The sequence below is a fragment of the Nyctibius grandis genome, chromosome 5, assembly GCF_013368605.1.
Source record: "Nyctibius grandis isolate bNycGra1 chromosome 5, bNycGra1.pri, whole genome shotgun sequence".
In the NCBI taxonomy this organism is placed as follows: domain Eukaryota; kingdom Metazoa; phylum Chordata; class Aves; order Nyctibiiformes; family Nyctibiidae; genus Nyctibius; species Nyctibius grandis.
In genome coordinates, this window is record NC_090662.1 from 84,514,182 (window position 1) to 84,538,857 (window position 24,676).

The 24,676-nt window shown below is 39.0% G+C and overlaps 1 protein-coding gene across 1 annotated transcript; it reads left to right on the top strand.

The window, feature by feature from the left end:
* Positions 1 to 25: 25 nt before the first annotated feature.
* Positions 26 to 24,254, top strand: DNAI7 (dynein axonemal intermediate chain 7). Its single transcript, XM_068401694.1, is given in 19 exon segments — positions 26 to 51; positions 5,130 to 5,211; positions 6,747 to 6,838; positions 8,050 to 8,155; positions 8,535 to 8,575; positions 8,577 to 8,644; positions 10,333 to 10,426; positions 11,272 to 11,409; positions 13,294 to 13,440; positions 14,630 to 14,733; positions 16,169 to 16,448; positions 18,185 to 18,187; positions 18,257 to 18,365; positions 19,935 to 20,101; positions 21,062 to 21,206; positions 21,998 to 22,212; positions 22,461 to 22,628; positions 22,859 to 22,972; positions 23,979 to 24,254. Coding segments are annotated over 19 exon segments (2,352 nt in total). The 5' UTR covers positions 26 to 48.
* Positions 24,255 to 24,676: the final 422 nt, after the last annotated feature.

A 24,676-nucleotide genomic window follows, 5' to 3' on the forward strand; every position in this document is an offset into this window, starting at 1 on the left:
GTACGTGGGAGGCGGGGCTGGTCGCCTAGGCAACGCGGCGGCGGCGCCATGGTGAGAGCGGGCCGGGCCGGGGCGGCGGGTGGCCTGGGGTGTCTCCGTGTTAGGGCAGTTTGTGCTGGGGGCCGCAGCACGACGGGCCGGGGCTGCTGCTTCTGCCCCCCGGCCCGGGTGACCGAGGTGCGGGCACCGGCCGTGAGGGCGCGGTCTGCTGGGGACGGCCGCGGAGCTGCACCTGCGCCCTCAGCTGGTGCTGTAGCGGGCGGCAGCGGCTGCTAGTGCCGGTGTAGCAGAAGGGCTTTGGGCTCCTGCGGGTAGAGAGGGAAGGCAAGAGCTACGGTGACGGGCGCCTTGAGACGCTGGTTAGGTGGTGAGGCGGGAAGGGGCTGCACTGAGGTGTTCCCTGTGGGCTAGTGAAGTACCGGTAGATGGAAAAAAGATGTAAGGCTTTGAAAAATCACCTGAAGGGCACGTCAGCTTGTCTGCAACCCCCCGAGCTCGTTTCTTGTGCTACGGGTTGTTACTATGGCAGCTTAGCGAGAAACCCAGCTTGGAGGGGACTAAAACCCTGCGGTCAGAATTGCTCTACCGTAACAAACTTCTCTGCGTTCCCTTGCACGCCCTGTCTTCTGCTTCCCTTTCCTCCACCCCACAGGGAACATCTTCACGTGGGTAATTAATTACACTGAAGTTACTTAAATTCACATGGCGATAGTTAGACATCACACAGAAAAGGTAATTGGTAAATCAAAGAAGGGATTCACTGTTAGATGTTTGGCTTTCTGGAACCTGTTCTTATTTCCTCTGGTCATTTGGAAAAGTCTCCTAATTACATTTTTTTACTTCATGTGCGGTTTCCCTGTGAATAAGAAAAGACTCCAGTGGTGTTTCTGTGTTCTTCTAGGTCGTTGCATGATGTAATTTACAGGAGCACGCAGTATCAGTTGATAAGTTCAGAAAACATTTTTTGACTAACTTGTATCTCAGAATAAATTACATATTTGTTGTACATTAATTTTTTAACAGTGGGAATAAGTAGATATGCTTCTATAAACATAAGTGTTATCTAGCCTGTTAAATTATGATAGTCTGGAGTCATGTGCTAGAGGCTAATTTTCAGCAATATTGAAATTAGTGTCATTATAATTTTTTAATAGCTAATCTCAACTAATTTTACAGAATAGTTGTATTTTCTAATTATTCCTTAACACTCAATACCCAGTTCTCTGATGCTCACTTTCCCTTTTTCTTTTTTTTTTTCCTTCTCCCCGCTGATCTTCTAGGGTCCAAAAAAGAAAAAAAAGGTAGGTAGGCAGAAATATGATCTAGTTCACGTACACCATTTTGACCCTTGCAGTGTTCATTTAGATAGTGTGCCAGCACAATTCTGTTATTTTGGAAATTGAATTACTAAAATTACAAAGCACTTCATACTGAAATTAAAGAAAGCATCGGTTATTTCTGGACTTAATGTCTACAAAATATTATTTTTAAGAGGTTCTGTCATATTGAAGGTGCTGTGACACTGTAATTCTATGCAAATGTGCTTTTTAAAAAGAAAAAAAATGGGTATTTTTTTGTTTGTTTGTTTTTTTATTCTGTATTTCTTCTGAGCCGGTTGGTCAGATTCAATCAAATTGGAAAGGGAACAGGCGTCTCCAGGACACTAAGCTTATGTGCCTTTTGCAAGGAGGCTGCGTCATGTTCCTGCAGAGCTACTAGAGAGAAGGTGGCGAGTGCAGCCGCTGTGTGTTTTGCTCTGCAGCGGACGTCCAGGCAGAGAGAGTGTCCTGGCTTTGAGCCGCAGGCTGGACACAGAACGTGATGGGTAGGGAGGACAACAGACAGAAGTCCCCAGGAAACTGGGTTGCATAAATTCATGCCTGTAGATTATTCTTAATTCAGTGATAATGAAATTACCCACCGCTCCCCCAAAAAGAACACATTCATAGGTGTTCCTTGGAGAACCGTGCATCTCAGTTTTGTCGGTACTATGTTAAGTCATAAGCATATGAAAAGAAGTTGACTAAAATGTGAATATAAGGAGTTGAAACAAGTGGATTTTCCTTTTTCACTGGAAGAAGAGTAGTCAAAGATTTTTTTAATTTTTTTTTTTTAAACTGGAAGGAACTGATTCTTCCCTGAAATCTTAATGGATAGAATTGTGTTTTTTAGTGACTCTGTTCTAGGAGAATTTTGCAAATAAATGCTTTGGTAACAAATGTGACAAGATTCGTGCTAACTGGTGGGCATACATTTGTTGCTGGCACTAAATTTTCACCATTGTTTTTCTTCATGATAACCTTTGTATTCAAAGTTGCATTTATGTATATATTTTTTGCCATACAAAGCAGTGTAAAGTGAATAGCTTTCAAAGTAGTTATTTATATCTGAAAATACAGTAGTCAGAATCGAAATGTGAAATAACAGTATTTGTAACACACTTTTTGTGTGATGAATGACAAGTTTCTCCTTGATTACTTCTCAGTTCCCTGTCAATTGGATTACTTGTAACAGTATTTACCAAATTATTAGGAATACTCAGGTGGAGTGGGTGGGATGACTTCATAATACCATTGTGTCCATTTGTAACTGTCTGGACTTTAGTCCTCTTTTGTTGTATCTCCCTGTCAGCTTTGTTGGACCTCTTTCGTTATTGCCGTATTTACACCTCTGCGAGATGGGCAGTATGCCACTGTGCTGGTTTGGTACCATTCTGTACCCATTTCTCTGCGGAAGAGGAGGGTTGGATTCCTAACAGATGCCTTTGATCCTTAGTGCTTATTTACATTGTGGTACTGTCCAGTTATAGTCCCTTGCTGACACTGTGGATGAAACTCACACTGTTTTAGTCATTTTACCTTACTTGACTGAATCCTTGTAAGCACGTGTCTCTCATCAGTGGTGACGTGGGGACTTGGGATTCAGCGCTCTGATATGCAACATCCAGGTTAGATGCCTAGGTAGGGGATGCGTCTCCTCCTCTTTTCACATTGCCTCACCCTCTGAGCCCATTTACATTCCATATTTTCCTCTGTTTTAAGAAAGTAAACATTCAGTTTAATTTAATTCTCTTTCATTTGTGTGTGTCAGTGGCAGAATGCCATCGTTCAGCCAGTACATAGATACACCACCAAATGCAAGTTGTTTTCCTCATCATCTTGTCTTTTGTCATCCATACCTTTGCTTACAGCCTTAGTTTAGGCTGCTGTCACTCTGTTTTCTCTGTATGCTGGAGCCTATGCAGAATATCATGGTTTATTTTCTCATGTATACAAAAAAAATAGCCTTATCTGTCCCCCTCATAAGCAGTAACATTGGCTGTGAATTAATTTTGCAGTTCAGTAGAAAATCAGCCTCCTTGTTTTTAGAAGCTCGTCTAATTTGTTTTGATTTACTTCCTGACCCATCTTTCTCCCCCCCGCCGCCATTTTTTTTTTTTTATATCTGTTGTATTCAGGCCTTGTCTTTGCAGCATCTGCCCTCAGGAACAGCACTCCTCCCCGGTATCATTCCATCAACCCCAGATGGAGTCAAGGCACATTGACCGCAAGTTTATTACGTGTGCAATACAATGGCAGTGTTGCCTGTATAAACACTGAGTAAAACTGAATAAAGATGATTTAGTCCTTAGTAACTGTGTGCTTGGTGAGTGTCCTGGTTTTGTGGGCATAAAATTTGTAGAACCAATTTTCTGTTACATTTTGTTTCAGTTTGTGGCCAGCTGTGGTATGGTGATCAAGGCCCTTAGCAGTGAAAGCCAGGGCAGCTGACCCAGGCTGGCCCACAGCTGTATTCTGTAACATTAACATCATGTTCACTATAAATGGGAAAGCTGCTGGGGAGGGGGGGCTCTTTGCTCTGTTCTCCTTTTCACCTTTCTTCTTCTCAGGACTTGCCACCATATGGGCTGAGTATAACTTTGTGTCTTTTGTATTAGTATTGATACTGGTTTTCTTATTTTATTAAATCTGTTTCAATTTCAACCCACAAGTCTCCCTCCTTTTCCCAATTCCCTTTCTCAGCTGGGGAGGGGTCTTGGGTGATAGAACAACTGGTTATTGTTTAGCCCTGGGTGTGGGCTAAACGGAGACAGTGAGAGTTGCAATCTTAGGCTGCTTTTGCTACTGCATTAACGGGAAATCAGTGTCTGCCTCTTGTGTGTCTTTATTTTAAGTGCTGTTTTCTAGTGACAGTGCTGATCCTACACGTTTGATTAAACATCCAAAGACTGTGTCAACATAAAAACCAAATGAACACAAAACCCAAACAAAATTATAATAAAAAATAAAAACCCATCCAAGAATCTTCCTTTTTGCTGATGAGGAAAAAAGTGAGAGGCCAAATCCAAATCTTCAAATCCAAAGAGAATTATGCTTTCCACATCCGAGCTGTTCAACTCTCTTGAAGACAACGTGGCCTCATGCACAGATCCAATTATCAAGTTTTTATGTGTATCATCAGTGAGGAATCTATGAATGCTATGAATTACATGATAAAAATAAGTGTTCTATTTTGGTTAATCTGTTACATGACAGTAGATTTTGCACGTTACTTACCTTGTCTTTTATTGTTTTTTTAAATGTATACCCCGACTGCAAAGAATTGATAAGGAAGATAATGTCTGAGAACCCCAAATTTCAAATATAGTTATTCTAGGATTAATCTAGAGGTTAAGCAGTTAACTGTCTTGAGTTGCAGTTAGAATTTTATGACAGTAAAGATAACTCTCTGTTGTCTTGTGAATTAGATGCTTCTAAATGCCCGACTTGCCTATATCCCAAAATATGTTTCCGAATGTTTCCCAAAACATTTGAAGTTGTAATATCCACTTTCTTAGCAGATCTACGTGTTACTCAATTTCCACATTGAAACAAGAGATTTTAGTACTCCCCTAGTTTGGCCATGTTCAGGACTGTCTAGCATAGAAAAATATATCAATTGTAAGAGCATATATAGCATCATGCATATATTGCTTCATGCATATATTGCTTCATTGACTGCATAGGGAGTCTAAAATCTTAATTCAGGGATCAGATTAGAAGGGCAAAGTTATAGAGGGCAAAAACCTCCGAAAATGTATTAAAGCAATATTAACATCTGTTTTCTTTTAATTTGTTGCAACTATTAAGTCCAGTGGCAAAAAGAAAACTAGCAAAGCTGAACGACTGAGATTACAGAAAGAAGAAGAAGAAAGGAGGCTGAAAGAGGAAGGTACTGTGCACTTCATTTACACGAATGTGATGGCACAAATCATTTAGTTAAATGGACAGAAAGTAATCTCCCAAACTATATGTGCACCGATATCTATCTCTATTTCACAAAGGCAGGTGATTCATCCCTCTTTTCTTGTGTGGGCCAAATTCTGTGTAACTTGTTACCGCCTCCCACATCGCACTTTCCTATTACAGCCATATTCTTTTCTCTAGTTACTTCTACCATGATTAGGAACTTGGGAAGGAGAATGGCTGGAAGAATTACATTTTTTGTTCCTCTCTTACCATTACCTTTTGAAATATTCTCAGCAAGTTAGAAATGCAGTGGTTTGTGGTTTTCTTTTCTTTTTTTTTTTTTTCCCTTCTTTCAAGTCTAGTTATCAGTAGACAAGAGAAATTCTCTGAAAAGGACTTTTTCCATAGAAGGCAAACAGAAGGATTCTGTTGGCAGGGAGCTGGCTGGTGTTCTGAAGGGGCAGCAGACAAGGTGACTACAAACTAGGATAGATCGAAGTGTAGTTTGCTTGGGCTTACTTTTTCTGTCTCTACTGAGTGACTGATTCGTCCACCCACTTCTTCAAGATCTTTCTATTGTATATCACTGTAGCCCTTAAAACGAAATCCCAGTTGCATGACTTGACCTGTCCTCCCCATCGGAACGTGTCTGCTTCTGCAGTTTAGTATCACAACCTGATACCCCTGTCTGAACATCGGATCCATCTCTTCTACTTCCCTTTCTGCCATTAATCCGTCCTGGTGGGGGTTTGGGCATGCTATGACTGCTAATAATAGTAAGTGACCACTAATGACTACTAACCTCTGTGGATGGGAGTAGCGGCTCAGGTGAGCACAGGCAAATTTGGGAACTGCTGTTACTCTTGCCTCTGTGCAACACAGATATATTTGAAGTGATTTACACGTAGGCAGTGACATTCAAGCCACTGTTTGGGGATATCTGGGTTGATACATAGACTGTGCTATCTTAAGCTGAAGGCTTAGAAGTTGAAATCAATTTTAGTTTTCACATCCTTTCTGAATTTCTAGTCCCTGTGGCAGCAAAGGAAAGCTAAAACTCTGATCAGGAGTAACTGATCCTGAAGAGGATGTCAATGAAGTAGTAACTATAAGATTGAGGTACTCACCAAAGGTTGTAGGAGAGGAAAAGAGTAACTTGGGACTGAACCACTCAGGCAATTTCACCACAGACATTGGATTAAGAATTTGGGGCTGTTCAAGCTGTAGATAAAGGGAAAGGGCACTCCTGCTGCTGTTTCTGATGGGGAAAAAGAGGTCTTGCTGATCCTTGTCTCCACTTGTATTGTCACGGGCTGATAGGGGTAGCGCCACAGATAGTGTGTTTTAGTACTGTGATTCAAAGTAATTTGGCTTATTTGCAAGATTTCTGTGCAATATAAGATACACCTTTGTGTTGCTCATTATTATGGTTGTTTTGTCATTACAGCTAATAACAAAATAATTTGGTTTTATTAAGCAAAATATGATTATGCTGTTGATATATTTCCCAATCTTCAGAGGAAGCCCGACTGCAAGCTCAAGAAGAAGAAGCAGCAAGACTTGAAAAGGAGAGAATTGAACAAGAACAGAAGGCAAAGCTTGAGGCAAAAGTTAGTTCACACTCTAGTTACTGAAAAACTCTAATCCTATTTCTAAACTTGTGATGAGGTCTGTAAAACATTATTAATTTAGTGTGAGAATGGAAAGGAATTTCCTTATGTCCTTAGTATTGAGAACAATGTAGAGGAAATTTTCTAGCATCACTAGATTAAAATTATTAATGAAAAATCTAGCCAAATCACTGAAAGGTACTCTTGTATAAGATCCCACAAGTTGAGAAGGTAGTGAGCTGGACTGGTAATTAAATAAAACACAATACATGTAAAGTCAAGAGAAATGGTGCTGAAATGTTTTCTATAGTATTCTTTCACTAAGCCAATATTTGGCTTAGTGTTGTTTTGATTCAGAAAAATTTTCTGAGACAATATAATTTGCCTGGTTTTGATACATAAAGATGCTGTGGTTAAACACTTTAACTTTGGGGATATGTGATACTCCGGTTTGAATAAATACTTCTTTTTTTCCATTTCCACTATACTTTCAACTGGATATATTTTTTGTGTTCCCCATAATTACGTTTGGTACAGTTGTAGCAATAAAATTTTGCTATAAATTCTAGAAGTGGTTACATATTAGGACAGATGTATTGATTTGTGTGCGTGCATGTATATATATGTGTGTGTGTATTTGAATATGCATGTTTATTTTTCTTAGACTGAAATTCAGAACAAAAACCTATTGGTAATATCTAAATATTTTTGTGCTTAGGAAAAAAAAAGGAGATTTAGCACAATTTATTTTTTTTCCCCACAGAAAAAAGTCACTCTTGCCTGTGCCTCTTGTCCTTCACAGAATATTTTTTTCCCCTAGAGAGAAGATAAATTTAAAATACTAGAAATTATAAGGAAAAAAAAATTGTCTTGCACACAGTTTTGCAACATATGCTTACAGATTTCATCAGCTCTCATTAGAGGTAGTTCCAGGATGATGATAGGGAAACTGTTCAAGTGAGAGTTTAACAATCATATGACATGTTATATTTATCATATGGCTCAGCAACTAATGTGATGACAATAACATATTGTGAACTGCTGTGGTCTTCTCAATTAAATTTTTCATAAAAAAGCAAGTTATTAGTATTTGGATGTGTTTAAATGATAACTCATTCAAATATCCTAAATTTTTTTCTTTCATATAAAATAAATGTAAATAGTAAACCAAATATTTAACTCCTCTATTTGATATATACATATTTTAACAGGATCAAGAACGAAGGGAGTCTGAACTAGCAGAGCTTCATTCACTGGAACAGAAGTTTTTGTCTGCACAGCAGTGGAAAACAGATTATAGAGCACGTGCAAAGGTAAGCTTTCTTTCCAAAATCTGCTTGGTGTCATAGAGGTCCGACAATGAAGAGATTTTAGGCTATGTCTCCATTAGATCAGGAATGCTTCCATTTCTTGAACTTAGGTGTGTGACCCCTTCTCAGAAAGGGTCATTAGACATTGGAACGGGCTGCCCAGGGAGGTGGTGGAGTCACCATCTCTGGATGTGTTTAAGAAAAGACTGGACATGGCACTTAGTGCCATGGTCTAGTTGATATGGTGGTGTCAGGGCAATGGTTGGACTCGATGATCTGAGAGGTCTCTTCCAACCTGATTGGTTCTGTGTGCTATGACTGCATTTCAAGTTCCACCTCAGAGTAGTAACTGGCATCCTCACTCTCCTCTATCTTCTGTACTTTAGTGTACACAGAAAAGAAACTTGGGCAAAGAGAAGCCTGTCTGACTGCTCAAAGTATTAGGGCCTCACAGCTTACCCCAGCAGTCAAGAGGAATGGTGTTTTCAGATGTTCTGCTATTTGTCCTTCCTTTTCTATTTGTTTAATTCATTCTACTTTTAGACATTCCATAAAAAAGCTCTACCAGGGCTTAAAAATATTCTTGTAGAATTTGGGACAATTGACAACATTTGTTCCAGTGGTTCCTGAATATCACAGGTCATCATTCGGAGAGAGGTTGGCCAAAACTTTGAAGGACATACCACAAATCTGGGTCAATTATCAGGGCTTGAAAGAGGTGAAAATGCAGCTAAGACTTAATATCTGCAGTTTAGGGTGACGTACATGGAGGCTGAATTATCACTCAATAGTACTATGTGCCTGCAAAGTTAAATTTTAAATAATAAGGTATGGAAGTATGCTAGTAGAACATTTCAGTCTTGTAAATCCGTCAAACATCATTCAGTAACTGTCTGATAACGATATTTGGTCAGTTTGTTTCCAAGTAAGGTTAAACAGACTTGTAGACACAATGATTTTTCTCTTTGTCTTGTATATCACTTAATCCTTTGTAAAGCCTCTGTGGAACAAATTTAGAATCATAGGATAAATCATGTTAGAAGGGACTTCTGAAACTCATATACTTCAACCTCCTGCACAAAGCAGGGCAAACTCTGAAGTTAGATTAAGGTGCTCAGTTGAGTTTTGAAAATTTCTTGGGATGGGGATACCACAGTATCCCTGGGCAACCTAGTTGACTGCTTTACCACTGCCGTTGTAATAATTTTTCTTTAAATCCAGTTGGCATTTCCCTTGTTATAGCTGGTGATCTTTGCCTCTTTGTCATGATACATCATCCCTGTGCGCCTCTTAGAAAAGTTTGCCTCTGTCTTCTCTAGAACCCCTCTCTAGGTACTGGTAGATTGCAACTAGCTCCTCCCTTAGCTTTGTTAGTCCTCTCCAGACTTAACAAAGCTCGGCCTTTCCTCATGTGTCGTTTCCCCCAGTACCCTAACAATCTTAATGTCCCTTCACTGCGCTCTCCGATCTACCACTCTTTCGCTTGTATTGAGGGACCCAAAACTGGATGCAGCACTGCAGATGTAGCCTCAGGAGCCCTGCAGAGGGGACAGTCCCAGGCCCACTCGTTACACGCTTTGTGGGGTAGCCCGCTGTGCCCTTAGCCTTCCTTGCCACAAGGCTGCAGCATGAGAACCTCACAGTTAGATCTGGATGCCTTTAGATGATTTTTATTACCTCTTTCAGTTGATGATAAGCTCTGACTTTATTATCCTTGTGAACAAGAGAATCTGTTGGTCATTTTGAAAGGGGACAGCTGTTGCTTATGGATGTTTCTGAAGAGTATTTCTCAGAAGGAGAAACAGATGAATTTTTTTTTTTTTTTGAAAAGTAATGGCAAAATAGAACTAGTATTTTAAAAATAAATCTTCAGATTAATTACTGGTAGATTATGGGAAATACCAGAGTTTGTATTAGCCTGTTGTTAAGAATATTTAGGGCAAAATAAATATATAATACCAAATGCAGAGTTTCCACGTCCATTTCTGAACAATTTCGGTTCCGATTAACAGATACATTTACAAGTTATCATGAAATTTATCCTTTTTCTCAAAGAACAAGTGCTGTTATTTTTAAGGGTGTGTTTTCCTGATGATGAAACTGAAGCTCTCTTTTAAGTGCAAAGTTGTAAAAAAAAGAAATCAGATGTTTTAATTACTGAAGACTGATCAATCTTTTATACAGGAGTTTCCAGTGCACTGAGCACTCACCTATTATTGCTTTTTTTGAAGGCAGTGGAAATGATTATGGAAGTGGTTGGGAATGCAATTATACAAGCGCTTTTGCTTTAAAAGATCCATTTGGCATTGTAATGCAATCTTCAGTAACATTACATTATTAAGCTTCACAGTAAACAGGGAGGCAATGTTTCCTTAATATCTTACTATATGGATGAAAAAAATTACATTATGTGTGATAAATTGATCCCATGAGCCAATGTTAGGCTCATGTATAGAGTTAAGTGGGTTTAGCCTGTCACTGATTGTTTTTTCCTTCCCCCCACCCCCAATAATGACCAATAGTTGATCTGAAAAGAAAATTATTAAAAAAAAAGAAGATCTAGGGTTTCACATTCCCACAAGAGGTTTCTGTAACAGCTGAATTGGTGCTGGTAAGGAGGAGGAAATCTCCTTCAGAGGCAGAGAAAAGAGGAATAAATATGTTGGAGTAGAAGGCTCTTAAGCAGCTTTATTGCCAGTGTAGGAATTTTCAGTTTTGTTGGCAGTATCTGGTTTGAGAACCATCTGCCTCTTCCACCCGCACTGGTTCCTCATTTATGTTCTCAGTCATTTATTCTTTCAGCCCCTCATTTGTGGCAGGTATTGAATTCATTACTGTTGTAGACATGCAAGCTCTACCTAGCAGAACAGAAACCCCTGATAAACGAGTAAGTATAAACAGCAAATGTTAGGTGGGCAGAAGTATCTTAACATATTAATGTCAAAGAAAACCATTTTTTTCTGGCATAGTGATAAGCCAGGTGGTGTTACAGTCCTGTTTAGATGCGGGTGTGAATGTATCACAATAATATATTTGTCTTTCAGAATCCTCCTGTTTTTTGTAATAATGATAGTCATTTGCACCACATGCCCATGTCTACTTTTCTTTGAACGTGTTCTGTAGTGGGAGCATTACCTCAGTTGTGATGGAAGTCCTGACCCAACTGTACTGCAGGAAATAAATACTTTCATGAGCTTATGGCGTGAAGATCAAAATGAGGACATTCAACTTGTGATGGAGAAGGGGGAACTGGTGCTAAACGTGAGTGTTAAAATGGTATTTTTCAGTTTAAGCTTACCAGAACATACCCTTAACAGCCCCCTCCCCCTTCCTTTTTTTTTTTTTTTCAGCCAAGTGACTGAAATTGGCTATAACCTTCAAAACCCAGAAGTTTTTCTTCAGTTTTTACATTTTTTTAATTACAGGTTTAGTGTTAACTCCAAAGAAGATGACTATTGACTTCAAATATGCAGTGCATTTAAGGGATTTGTGTGTTACGTTTCTACACTGAGCTCTAGTATTCCAATATCCATCTTCTCTACTACGTACACTTTAAACAGTCTTGAGCCAGAACATATAAGCTCATGTCATATATAGGTGCTTCGGTGGACAGCAGCCTTATTGTGTAACGCTTAGAGCCAGTAAAGTGTCGTGTAAGAGCAGGAGTTCCCAAAATGCAATCCACCAACCACTGATGACTTGTGAAGCAATTTTAAGCAATTTGTGGCTGCTCTGTAAATGTAGGATTTTATTTTCATTTATGCTAACTTCATAGTGTTTTTCAGAAAGTTAAATGGGGTCTTCCAGAAATCGGGGGTGAAAGTCGCATGTGAAATACAGCATTCATTGGGCTGGTTTGGTTCCGAGTGCTAGATTTTCTACCTTGCAATGCTTGCTGGGTGCTGCAATTTTCACCTTCCGCATACTGCCTTTTTCCCACCCAGCGAGGAATGTGCTGGTTCTTTCCAAGAATTTCAACAGATAACTCCTCCCTTTCTCTTGCACACTGCAGCCCAAGCAAAAAGCCTGGCAATTGCCCGCTTCCGTTCATTCTCGCCACTCTTCTCCCTGCTGTTGCATCTTTCCCACAAACACACTTCCTCCCCCCGCTGTATGTTTTCCATCCGACACTGAAGCAGTTACAGCTACTTCAGGTCCTGTAAGCGTATGCTGCCTCGCACTGTATGCTCAGTAAAGTGTTATGTGATACTAGGAGACAGGCATTTTTGTTTTGCCCCTACTGGAAATGCAAGGTGATGTCAAAAAGATTGTCTGTCTTCTCTTGGTCTAAAACACTTGAGCATTTCCTTCCTGTTCTACAAGTTTTTAGAGGATGGAGAGTTGACAGGGACAACCTCACTATGAAGGCAGACCATGTTAAAGGTGTAATATAAAAAAGACAGTAGTAGTTACAATTCTACTGCTGCTTTGCCACACCTTTAATGAGCAGCAGCACTGCCATTCCACAGGCTAAGAGGAAGAAGAGTCTGGCAAGTCTGGAAGGGAGGCATAAAATACAACCTCATCCTCCCTTTGTGTCAGTGCTGCAGGTCACTTCAGCCAGCTAGGAATTTTTTAGTTTTATAGAAGCATTTAAGATATTAACATGTAGTGGAAAACAACAATGTAATGACAGAGTTCCAAACTTCACGCTAAGGATTGTTCTGAGAATTAAAATGTAATTGCTGTATGTCTTCCTATTAATTTTTTTTTTTAAGATTTCGTAGTTGAGATTATTACTATAGAAAATATGGTTCCAAAATAAAGCTGTAAGCTTTTCATTAAAACTGATTTTTGACCAAAAGGTTTCTTCATATGAATAATCTAGTTCAATAAATGATCTATTTCATAAGCTTCATAGGATTTCACAGCCCGCAGGTTAAGGAATGAAGGAATTGGACTAGAGAAATGAAGAAAAGCAGACTTGACCCTGGAATTCCCAGCACTTTGCATGGTTGACTGTCTATCTGATAATGCTGGCTTAGCACAATTTCTAGAGATATAATAGAAGAAGATTATTTCTGCAACTAAGACATATTTAGATACAAAGGAAGCAAGTTTGCCTCGTTTTTCAGGACAGAGCACACAGTATATTAAGGGTGGTGTCAAAACAGAGATACTTTTCCCACATATAATGTCTTCTAGTTAATTGAGAAGTTGCAGTTTCTTTTATTGGACACACCACCGAATGAGATAACAGAAAAAGAAACAGTACAGTACCAGGAATCTATTCTGGAATTGCAGAATCTGCTTCATCAGAAGTACAATGGAGCAACAGAACACCTGCTTCGAGTAAGTAAGACTTACTACTTTGAAGTTGTAATGTGCGCAACGCACGTAAGGTTACCTACAAGTGTCTTGTGGTGGTGGTTGGTTTGGTTTGTTCTTACATTGTCATAGAGTGTTCAGTTTCCAAATTTAGTATTTATGTTTCTGAATCATGTGTATAGCAGATACCAGACTTGTATTTCTTCAAAACCCCTGCAGATCTTAGCTGTAGAGTGGGAAGTTCTAACCAGTAAGACATTTAATGTTAAATTATCGTGACATTTTGTGAGATTTGGAGATGTTGAAAACAAGGGGCACTGCATGAAATTTGTTTCTCATTTTGTCTCAATGATGATTTACATTAAAGTTAGTTGACCTTACAAAAAATTGCAAATGTGAAAAGCAGGTCATAAGGTTAGCTTGTACACATTTTTTTAATACAAGTTCATACGACCGAAATTTTTTAAGTCGGGATGAGATCTCGGGAAGAGTAAAGAGTATTTAAACAGAAAATGAAAATGTGCTTGGGAATCAGTTTTCTGGGTTGTATGTACAGGTAGTGATCTTGCTTGCTATTTTAAGTATATTAATCATATATGTAAGTATGTTTAGCAAAAGAATATTGCTAGAGGAAACAAAAAAAAGGAAAAGAAGTAAAGGAAATAGTGAACCAGTAGTATGTTTGTTCACAGTCAAAACTCTCTTGCAAATTAAGAAATGTTAAATTCTTGGCCATCTTGACAGAGTTTAGGATTAAACCTCTCATGTAATTATCATTTCACAAGTTGTATATTGACAAAAATACAAAATAATCTGTGCAGTGGCTGCGGGATAGGCTGTGGGCTGTGCTTTATTGCTCAGTAAGTCCTTTTTTTTTTTTTCTTTTTAACTTGTCCTGAGAAGTATTTTTGAGGGCCCATGATGAAGGAAGTAGGCAGTACCATCAAAGGGGATAATGTGCAATCCCATATTTGGCAGTATTTTGAGTGACAGAATTGATGAAGTCAGAGGAAGAAAAAGAGCATAGTTCAAATTTCAACAGACTGGAGTTTTTAACTGTCATGTTTTAGTACATAAATAAGACATAGCTGAGCTTGGTCTAGTGTATTTTTATTCCTATATGTGTTTTCTTATTTATTCACGTGTAAATGTAGGTAAATCAAAGTGATATAAATAAGAAGAAAACATGATTTAATCTGCTTTTTCTTTGTAGAGTGCTAATATGTATGAAGATTCCGAGACCGGAAATATGCAGGCAGTCATAAAGGATAAAAATGTCACTTTTTGTATTTGGGCCAATCTGAAGAAGAAAGTAAGGTACAGCATACTGAAATTTTTAATGTGAAATGAGGCCTGGCCTTGCCTGCCCAAGTCACCAGTTTCTCATAATCTTTTTCATGTTGAATAGCTTTTACTCTACAGACTCCCAACTGATGGATTTCATACCAACCTGTTGCTAAGGAAGGTACTGGTTACATCAGAGTTTTATTAAAGAAACAGGAGTGGTTTGTATATGTAGATATATGTATAAATATAGATATATATATAAAAATTTTGTTTTTTAAAATGCTACAGTAGAACCCTGTTACTACCAGAACAATTTTTAAAGGAAAACAATAGAACTCATGCAGAGAATTGGAATTCCTCTGGAAGTAATGTTTCTTGCTGATGCATTAAAATAGTTTCTAAGCTGTTGTAGTTTCTTGCAAAGTGGTGAACGATGCTTTGTGCTCAGTTCTGCGTTAGATAAAAGATTTCAGAGCCTGGAATGCAAATATTTTGGTTCTGAATCTAAGATTTTTTTTTTATTAGGTTACCATTTAACTGATATATATCTCAAAACAAGGTTTTTGAGTAGACTTCCTACTCCCACTCTGCAAATATGAGGAATAAATTGGTAAAAGGACTTTGCCTTGACTAAGGACCTGTTGCTGTAAGCTTTGTGAAGACAACTGGAAGGCTGGGTGCTGAGCAGTGTCAGACTGACCTGCAGAAAGAGCCCACTTGGGTTAAAGCCTTTAGGTCGGCTTAGAGATGCACTTTAAATTTTCAACCAAGAATTAAAAAACAAATGATGCTTTACTAGAAAATTTTTAGAACTTGTGACCAGCTGATCTTAACCGAAAATAAGTATTATTTGAATCGTTCTGGTTTTGGTTGGGCGGGAACTGCAATGAGCAAGAAACTTCTGTATCTGATGAAAGAACCCAAGTTCACAAGTTAGAGACTTGGTTTGATGCAGGTTGGCTTCCTGTGCCGCCTTTAGCCTGTTTCCTACACTGTCACAGGTATCGGTGGCTGTGTGATCTGTTGATTGTCAAAATTCCTTTTACATCTGTGCATCTCTCTGGGTTTTACGTGAAAGATGCTGAGACTGATATAACGCAGACAGCTGGTGACTTCATCTATGTAGGAGTTTGCCTATTAAATTAGCTGGTTTTACCAGGAATGTGCTGTGTCGAAGAGTTGCTGTCTGATTCTGCCTCATTGTCATCCTATCAGGACCGTTATCTTTGCAGCTCCTGATCCCCTTAATGCAGTTACACCTTTTCTTACAGACAGGGCTTACAGACAGCTGTCAGTACAAGACAGGAAGTGTATCGTGACATCCCTCTCTATTTGTGCCATGTGACAAAAGAGAATTTAAGTGACTCGTAGTGTAGAACATCCATTTGAATACTTACGAAGAAATATAAAAGTAAGTGCTGCCAATCTGACTAGGGATTGTTATTTTTTAAACTGTTATTTACAGGTTCAAAAATCACGTGTTTTGTGATGCGCAGCATGGATTTGATCTTCCAAAGTCACTGGCTGTGAGCAGTGTTGCTGTTCGCATATTTCATACTCGTTATGATCATGTATCTCCACTCTGGCTGCAGTGTCAGAGTGTGCCCAAACTGGAAGTCTTAGATAGCAAAGAGTTAACTCGGCATTCAAAAGACAATGTAGAAGAACCAGAAGAAGAGGAAAAGAAAGCCAGAGAAGAGCCCAACATGCCCTCTGAAGAAGAAACATGTTCTGATGGGAGAAAGGTAAAAAAAAAATCACAAAAGGATGTTTTACAATGCTGCCGTTTCTTGAGGCCCACTCGCAGTGTAACAGCTTCTTAACGCGTCCTGAGAGCGCCGCGTTCTTAAATGTTTTGTAGAAGAAGGCAAGTTGTGTTAGTGCTGTGCCATAGATCTTCTCAAGAGAATGGGAGGATGAATGACCAAAAGTTGTCATGCAGAAGGTAGAAACAGACATTTGGACAGGGTGTGGTAGTTGCTGTGCCGTTGGCATATGTGAGTTGGCATTTGGTTGGCAGTCTAAGAGTAGGATAAAGCCATGAAGAACGTCAGGTTCCATTGTAAGATCTTTCCATAAATCTGTGATGTATGTCTGGATGAATGGATTCTGCTTCTGAGAAACTGACAGCCCCATAAAATCACTGCAGGAATCCAATATGAGGAAAATCAGCAGCGTGCAGAATAGGGTTCGGAGTTCAGCAGGTCATGGTTGTGCAGTTACTTGGTTGCTCTGTGTCCGTATGCTGAAGCTTTGCCACTGGAGGGCTTTCCCAGCACTGTTTCTGGCTGCTGGATTCCCTTCAGTAACGCTCAATGGAGTATATTGGCTTTGGCGGTTGTGGGGGTTGCTTGGTTTTGTATTCTTCTTACTGAGCTTGGGTTTTTTGCTTCTGGTATCATCTGTGGCCTGCAGATAAATGTCTCAGGGTCTCTATTTAAAATTTCTGCACACAGAACTGTAAAACATCATGTTTTATGCCTTCTTAATATGCTTGGAACAATGGTCTTTGCTTTTTTCCTTTTCAGTCCCTGGCACCTTTGTAGTGAATCAGTGCCTGAAATTCCATTTTTCCTGGTTCCTTTTTTCTTTTTCGTGTGACAAATCTTGTCTTTTGGCAGTTTTCACCTACATTTTTCAGACTTTCTTGAAGCTCCTCATTTCATTCCTTCTCTTTTTCTTTCCCAGGTCTTTCTCTCACTCTCGAGCCAGTTTTGTGAATTTTCCTGTTCCCTCTGAAGACTCCACTTCTCCCAGCTACTGCAGTCCTTCCTCCTGCCTGGCTTTGCCTTGAGTTCCCCCCTATTTATGTGCCTGAACACTTCTTTCCTCTCACCTTCTGTCCTGTTTCAGGAGACATGTGTTCCTGCCGTGCACTGGCAGGCACAGCACAGGGCACGAGGTGTGCCCGTGGCCCCCCAAGAGATGGCTGGGACACCGAACTGCCATTTGTCTGCTGCTGTGCTTCCAGGGGAGTCTGCTATGGCAGGGATGAATTCGTAGCTGGGTTGGAAGTTTGGCTGGAAATCTAGGGTAGTGTTTTGAAAATAGAAAACAGTGTGAGAAAGGGAATAAATATGACGGGCAAGGCAGAGGCTAACACTGCAAGTGGGGGTTCTGTCAGAGTTTCAGTCTGGCTTTGGATTCAAAGTGGGCTCAAGTTTTCTGTGTGTCACTCTTCTAGCTGTAAAGTCAGCATAGACATAGCTTTCGAGTGTACACGCTGCTAAAAAGGTTAAGTGCTTATATGGTACTTGGGGAGTTAGTTAGAGATGGAATTTGCTGTGGAAATTAAGTAATTGTTTTATGTTTATCTCTAGTTACAGATGTGGTTACAAAGTTGGAGAGTACCTTTAATCAAAAGTGTTTTTACTAGCTAGGTAGAAATGATTTCTCCTAAAACCTTGACCCTGTAGCAAGATCGGTGCAAATGTTGCTGGAGGAGTGGGACTGTACTCTTTCTCCTTGGGCTTCCTTGCAGGAGGTGATACCCTCTTTTTTTTCTTGTGTCTGTCTCTGACTAATGAAAAAGCGTCTTTTGCTTTTTACATAGAGTGCTGTCTTATTCAAAGAAAACAGCAGTAGCGTAGCTGATATAAATGAGACGACGACAGAGGAGGAAACTGAGAAGAAATCAGAAATCTTGGAGATACCATCACAAGGTATTTGGTTAGTTTTTATGATGTGCAGCCTTACAAAAGTACTTATGCTAAATATTTTATTTTATATATGGAAACATTGTGATGTAGATCTCTGTGAATGGAACAAAGTTTATAAATATATTGATGTTTTGATAACACTTGAGTTTTGTTGACATTTCTGTTAATGATTGTTAAATACAGGGAGAAAATAAGACAGATGGGAAAATGGATTTTGTACCCACACTTATTTTAATTAATTATGTTTATGTTTATTATGTTTATGTACATTTGTGTATTATTTTGCATACATTTATGTCTGTTTATGGGTGAGACAGACAATCTTGATGAATCTGCCAGGCTGTCTCATCAGGCTTCCTCAAAAGAAAATGAATCCAATGCGTGTAATGGTGGGCACAAAGGTTGCGTAGGTATTACTATTACTTAAATGTGTGCTTAAAGAGAGGTACTTGCTGATATGTGGCAGTTCTTCCCTGGATTTAACTTCATTGTACCAGTGTTGAGAAGTTGATTTAACTTGGGAGAATGGTTTTGTTTAGAAAACACATAAATATTTGTGTATTATTATTTTAAAAAGCTGTGGCTGGTAGTCAAATGGTTCTTACTTCCTGTAAAGTTTTTGCTTGGAATAACTGCAAAAGGACATTATGTGGTTGTATGAATACAGTAGAATAAAAGCTTTGCATAACGCAACTAGATCTGATATTATAAAATCAACATCACTTTCACTTGTTTTTAAAAAGCTTGAAGACAGATTATATGGATATTGGTCCTTTTGTAAGATTATCTCACTCTCTAAAAGCATATTTTTATAACAGAGTAGCTGTTTTTACATTATTGAACACTTTTTCTTGATCACTGTCAACAGTAACTTACTTTCCTCCTCCTTCTGTAACATCCGGTGCAATGTTTTATGTGATTTAAAAATATATATATATATATATTTCTAGGCATTTTTTTTCCATGGCATTTATGCTTTCTAATACTATTTTTCAGTTAATTAAAACTTAAATTCATGCATATAATATATACATACTATAGATAGAAAAATACGAATTTTGCTGTCTGAAAATTGTTTCACATGTTAAAATCCCTCTTGCACTTCGTAAATATCATTTGTCTTTCACTTTCAGCATGTGACCTGTAGTTGCCTTACACCTTTTTATTATTTGCCTCATTTCTTTTCATGCCGATACAATCTTACCAAACTCATCCAGAATCTACTGTACACTTGTGAAATTCATCTGTGATTAATGACGTGGCTCCTTTTGTCAGTACGACTTTATTCCTATACAAAGCATTTTGAATTGACTACAAAGCTAGAGGCGAGATTAATCATCTATTAAAAAGCTCAGTACCAAAACAAGTGCTTTGTCTGACTTTCCCCACATTTCAATTAAGTGTTAAAAGGTTTGGGGAACACCAGTAGATGGTGCTGAAATGCTGCGGAGTGTGAACCACTTAAAGCACTTGGGCTTTTGTGCAAAAAGGAAAAATAGAAGTGGGAAATTTCAGCGTCTTAGGTTAAGCACCAAGTTAACTCATGTTGTTTGTTTTTCTGTTTGTTTTTAGTTCCAGATCCACTGATGCAGGAAGAGATGAATGACAAAGAAGAGGTGATAACTGATGAAAACATTGTTGATTTGCAACAGTTTGTACCAGTGGGTGGTGTGTACCACATCGATGCACTGCAGCTTCCACCTCAGGTCAAACAAATCAAGGACTGGAGTATGGTGGAGGTAAGAGATCACACCCCAGTCAGTCCTCGTCCCTGTCATCCTTGAAGAGCTGTTCCTGAGGTGCGTCACCACCGTATGTATGCAGTGTGCACGATTGCTTGAGCAGCAAACTAAAGGACCAAGTTGTCAAATAATTTTTCGATTACACTTGGCCACTTTTTGGAGCAGCGGTGGGGAACAGATTGGCCTGCACTTAGAGAGGTGTGTGTTTGGTCAGTGCTCATCAGCATGGCTGGCACAGAGAGTTTTGCTGGAAAAATGGTCTTGGCTAAAGTAAACTCAGAGAGAGAAGGTCTTAGTTTTTTACATGTGAAAGGTATGCTTAAAGAAGGATGGTAACAAAATTACTGCCTGTTTAGCTCCAGGCTCTGCAAGATATTTGAGGACTATACCCAGTGTGCCCTAGTTTTTCGCACTCGTGGAGCCTGATGCAGCATTAACCTACATCACAGTTTTTATCAAAGCTGAAAACCTTTAACAAACTAAATTCCCATGCAAACGAAGAAAGCAGGATTGTGGGCAGATCAAGCAGCATGGGATCTTCATTCTCAGCCAAGCACACAGACCTGCATTACCAAGTGCATGTGACCACTTTCATTCCCTTTGACGCTGTGTGGACAAAGTGGCATTGTACCTGCTTTTGCCTCTCAGGTGCTCTTGGGTTTTGGTGGGTTTTTTTTGGACACTGTGGATCTATTAAAAAATGACTATGCCTACAGTGTGGCACTGCCCTAAGGTTGCCACCGACAGTACGTGAAGGGTTCAAAGGCCCATTGGTAGTCACCCTTCTACTGTCTTCAACATTGGAATTGGAAATGTGCAATATTAGCAAACCATTAATACTAATAAATTTTAAATGGTATGTTAGGAAACTCCACAGGTGATAAGGTAGACTTAAAAAAATAGGCTACTGCATGTTCTAATTAAAATGTTATCTGTCCTTTTCCCATCTTGCCGAAGTTACACGATGTTGGGTTGGAGGCGTACCCATATCCCCCAGAAGAGGCTGAAGATGCCACACATCCACCAATACAAATAACCCTTAGGCTGTCTGACGATGTGATGTATTTTAAGGATCCTGTGATAGCCCGATGGGATCCTGCAGGTAGGAACTTACTTAGGACGTAAGATGGAATTTATACCTGAGTTTGAGTATTTCCAGAATCCAGCTGTAGAGGTAAGAGCCAATTCAGAGCCCAGAAATAATTTTGGGACTTCAATGTTAATTGATTTGGGTTTGGTTTTTTTTTGTTGTTGTTGTTGTTTTTCTTCTGCAGCATATCTAATACTGGACTGCTAGTTGAGGCTTTTTACTGTAGCTTTTTAATACGAATGGAAAAAAATACACACCATTTAATGGACAGTAGTACAACTGTATACCACAAATGAAGTTTTGTTAGGGTGTGAAGCCATGTAAAGTCTACTTTGAGCCAAATTATCTCCTAACTACATGTATTACTATTAAGTTGCAATACAGAAATTAAATGTTAAAAAGCAAATGTGGTATTCTAGTTATTAGGAAAGTACAACATCCCTCGGACTTTACGTTCATGAAAGAGAGTAGAACCTATTAAAATGGTTTGAAGTTACTGGTTAAAATGAACTTGTGGGCTGCTAGATAGCAAGTAAAAAAAATGACAGTTACATTAGTATTTGTTTATTTCTTTTGAGATTAAGGAGAAGCTTTCCTGTCAAACGTAGCCCAATGTTGTACTTACTTAATTAAAATGAGGAGATTTTTTGCCTTAAGTGAATTATCTTTATTTTATGCCTAATGTTTTATCTTAACTCTGAATATTAGTTAACTAATTAGTCTTTACTAATTCTTTCCCAGCACATATCACAAGTAGAAGCTTTACGTAGACATCTTTGTATTTTTGCATCCCTTTTGTAAAGGCCAGCAGTGGAGAACTGATGGCATCAGCAACATAACATATGAAAGGCAAGAAAAGAGTGTCACCTTTGAGATGGGTGCCTTTTATACCATAGCACTTCTCCAGGATGCTCATCTCAACCTGCCTTATCAGGCATGGGAATTGCGACCTACTGGTATGGATGAAGCGCTGCTACTAGTTACGACAGTCTGTGCAGCGGTTCAGGTCCAAATTAAGGTACTGTAAATAATTTTTTTTTATAAAACATTTGCAGATTAAAAAAAAAAATAGATTACAGTATCCTTTATTAAGAACTTGGGATGCTTCTGCGAGAGCAATTTGAATCTCACTCTGCCCCCCCAGTTGCTATGTGGTAGATAGCAGCTTTGCTAGTCTGGATATGGCATATGTTATTACTATTTGATGCCTGAAGCAGAAAAGAGCTTTCATGACCAGTAAGCTGCTTTCACTGGTTTGTACAACAGGGTAATCAGTGCATGTTGTCTGCAGTAGTGGTGGAAGAGAAGGAAGTGCTTTCCCATGTGACAGGAAAATGGATAAGCCCACTTGGCCTAAGAGCAGTTTTGAAAAAGGCTGGTGTGAATATTTTCCCAGGAGAATATTCTCCCAAGTATGTCTCTGTGAACAGGAAGGTGAGTGCAAGAGTAGTTGTTTTTCCTGTAGTTTTTTCAACCTATTTTTCATGTAAGTAATGTTTTCTTGTACAAATCTCAGTGCATAGGATTAAGTGGCAAGTATACAAGCATTCTGCCAGCTTAGCCAGAGGATTCTGGTTAAAGCAAGCTTTTTCTTAGATTGGTATAGCACAGGGAATTAGATGGAATGATAGATATGTATTCTAACCTGTACTTTTGCATTATAGGCTCCCCTAGCAGAAGTTAGGGCATATCAACAGATGGCACTGGTTGCATCTGCTTTTGCTTTTGCCTGGAGCAAGTGGAATCTAGAAGCAGGTCAAGAACAAGTAGTGTTCAAGGTTTGTGGATTTATACTAAACTTCTAGAGAAAAACAGCAGAGAACTCCATTGCCGTTAGAGAGAAACAATTAACTTCTACAAGTTACACTCATCTCAAACATTGTTTTCAACCCCTGCCTGCACTCTTAGTGCAGCAGTTTTAAGATTTAGGGTTGACGACTTAGCAGTGTTCAGTAAAACTTCGGGGCCTGCTTCTCCACTGCCTCACAGCTCATGCATTTGTGAGGAACAAGAGTTTGAGATTTCTAACGGAACACACGTCTCAGTAACAAAGACGCTTGCTAAGGCGCTAGGATGGATAACCGGCAGCTTCAGCTAGTGAGGCTTTAGCCAAGGCTGGGGTGATAGAGCTGGATGCTGATTTTCATGAAGTAGCCTACTATAACTGAACAGCAATCCAGTCTGCAAGTTTCATAATTAGTATCCAGAAATTTCTTCTTGTCCATGTGGGTTTTCATTTGTTCCCTACTGTAAAGGAGGGAATAAGCAACTTAAGCCTTGATTTGTTTCCATCTGTGAATGAAAACACATGTAGTTAAAACTTCTCCCAGACACATAGAAAAATACTCCCAGTTGTGGTTGTAGATATAGAACATACCATACTGTGAAATCTTGAGCAGATCTCCCCCTCTCTTGAGTTAAATGCATGTGACATACAAGTATTTAGACTAATACTTAATCCCAGGAGCAAGAACTAAAACAAATGATGCCTGTTGCATCTAGCTGCTCTCTCCACAGGAGTGAGGAGCAGCAGGAAAGCTGGAGTGGCCAAACCTTGCATTTTACAGAGGCAAACTAGATGGAAGATTTTGTCGTTGATACAGTATCTTGTACGCAGTGTCTTCTTAAGCACAGAGAGCTAATATTGTTTTAGGGGTTCAAAGCAGCACCTCGGTTTTCTTTGTTACACTCATGAGTATATTAGAATTTAGAATTTCATACTAGAATTTATACTCTGTCAGTGTCATGGGCTTCATCTTACAGCACATTTTTTTTCTGCAATAGGTAAGTGAGCATCTTAAAGCAGATTCTGTCAAAGACAAAGACTGGTCTCTTTACATGTTTAATGGTCAGAAAGCACAAAAGCTCAAGATCACTGAAACCAGTGAAGCTTTTTCAGAAGAGCTAGAAGAAGATTCTGAATTTCACTCCACACTCTACCATATGCTTAAAGACTTTGCCAGCAAAGAAGCAATTGATAAAGTGGAAACAGCTAGCTTCCTGTTTGTTGATGTTGTATATCAGCTACTCCTTGCTATGAGAGTTTTAACATACTCTTAAATACTCCATGCTTTCCTTTAAAACTTTATTATCAAAAGCTTTCAATAAAGTTACATTTCAAGTCTTGAATCCTTTTCTATTCAAATCATTGGAACAGCTTCAATGACTAAAATGCAAACATTCTATTTTTGTTACAGCAAAATAAGTTCTTAACTCTCTTGTGGCTAGACCACTTAGTCATATTTATTGTTAGCTATGTTCAAAATGACTAACTGTTTCATTGTAAACCTGAATGGAAATGAGATCCTCTTAGGTACTTGTAAAGATGACTTTTGTCAGAATGGGGAAAAAAAAGAGAAGTATTTTTCAATTTCAAGTCATGCTTTCAAAAAAAAAAAAAAAATACTCATCTCTCGAAAAAGACCACCCACAACCCAACCAAACAAACCCAAATATGTAACCTTAAATAAACTATCTCATCT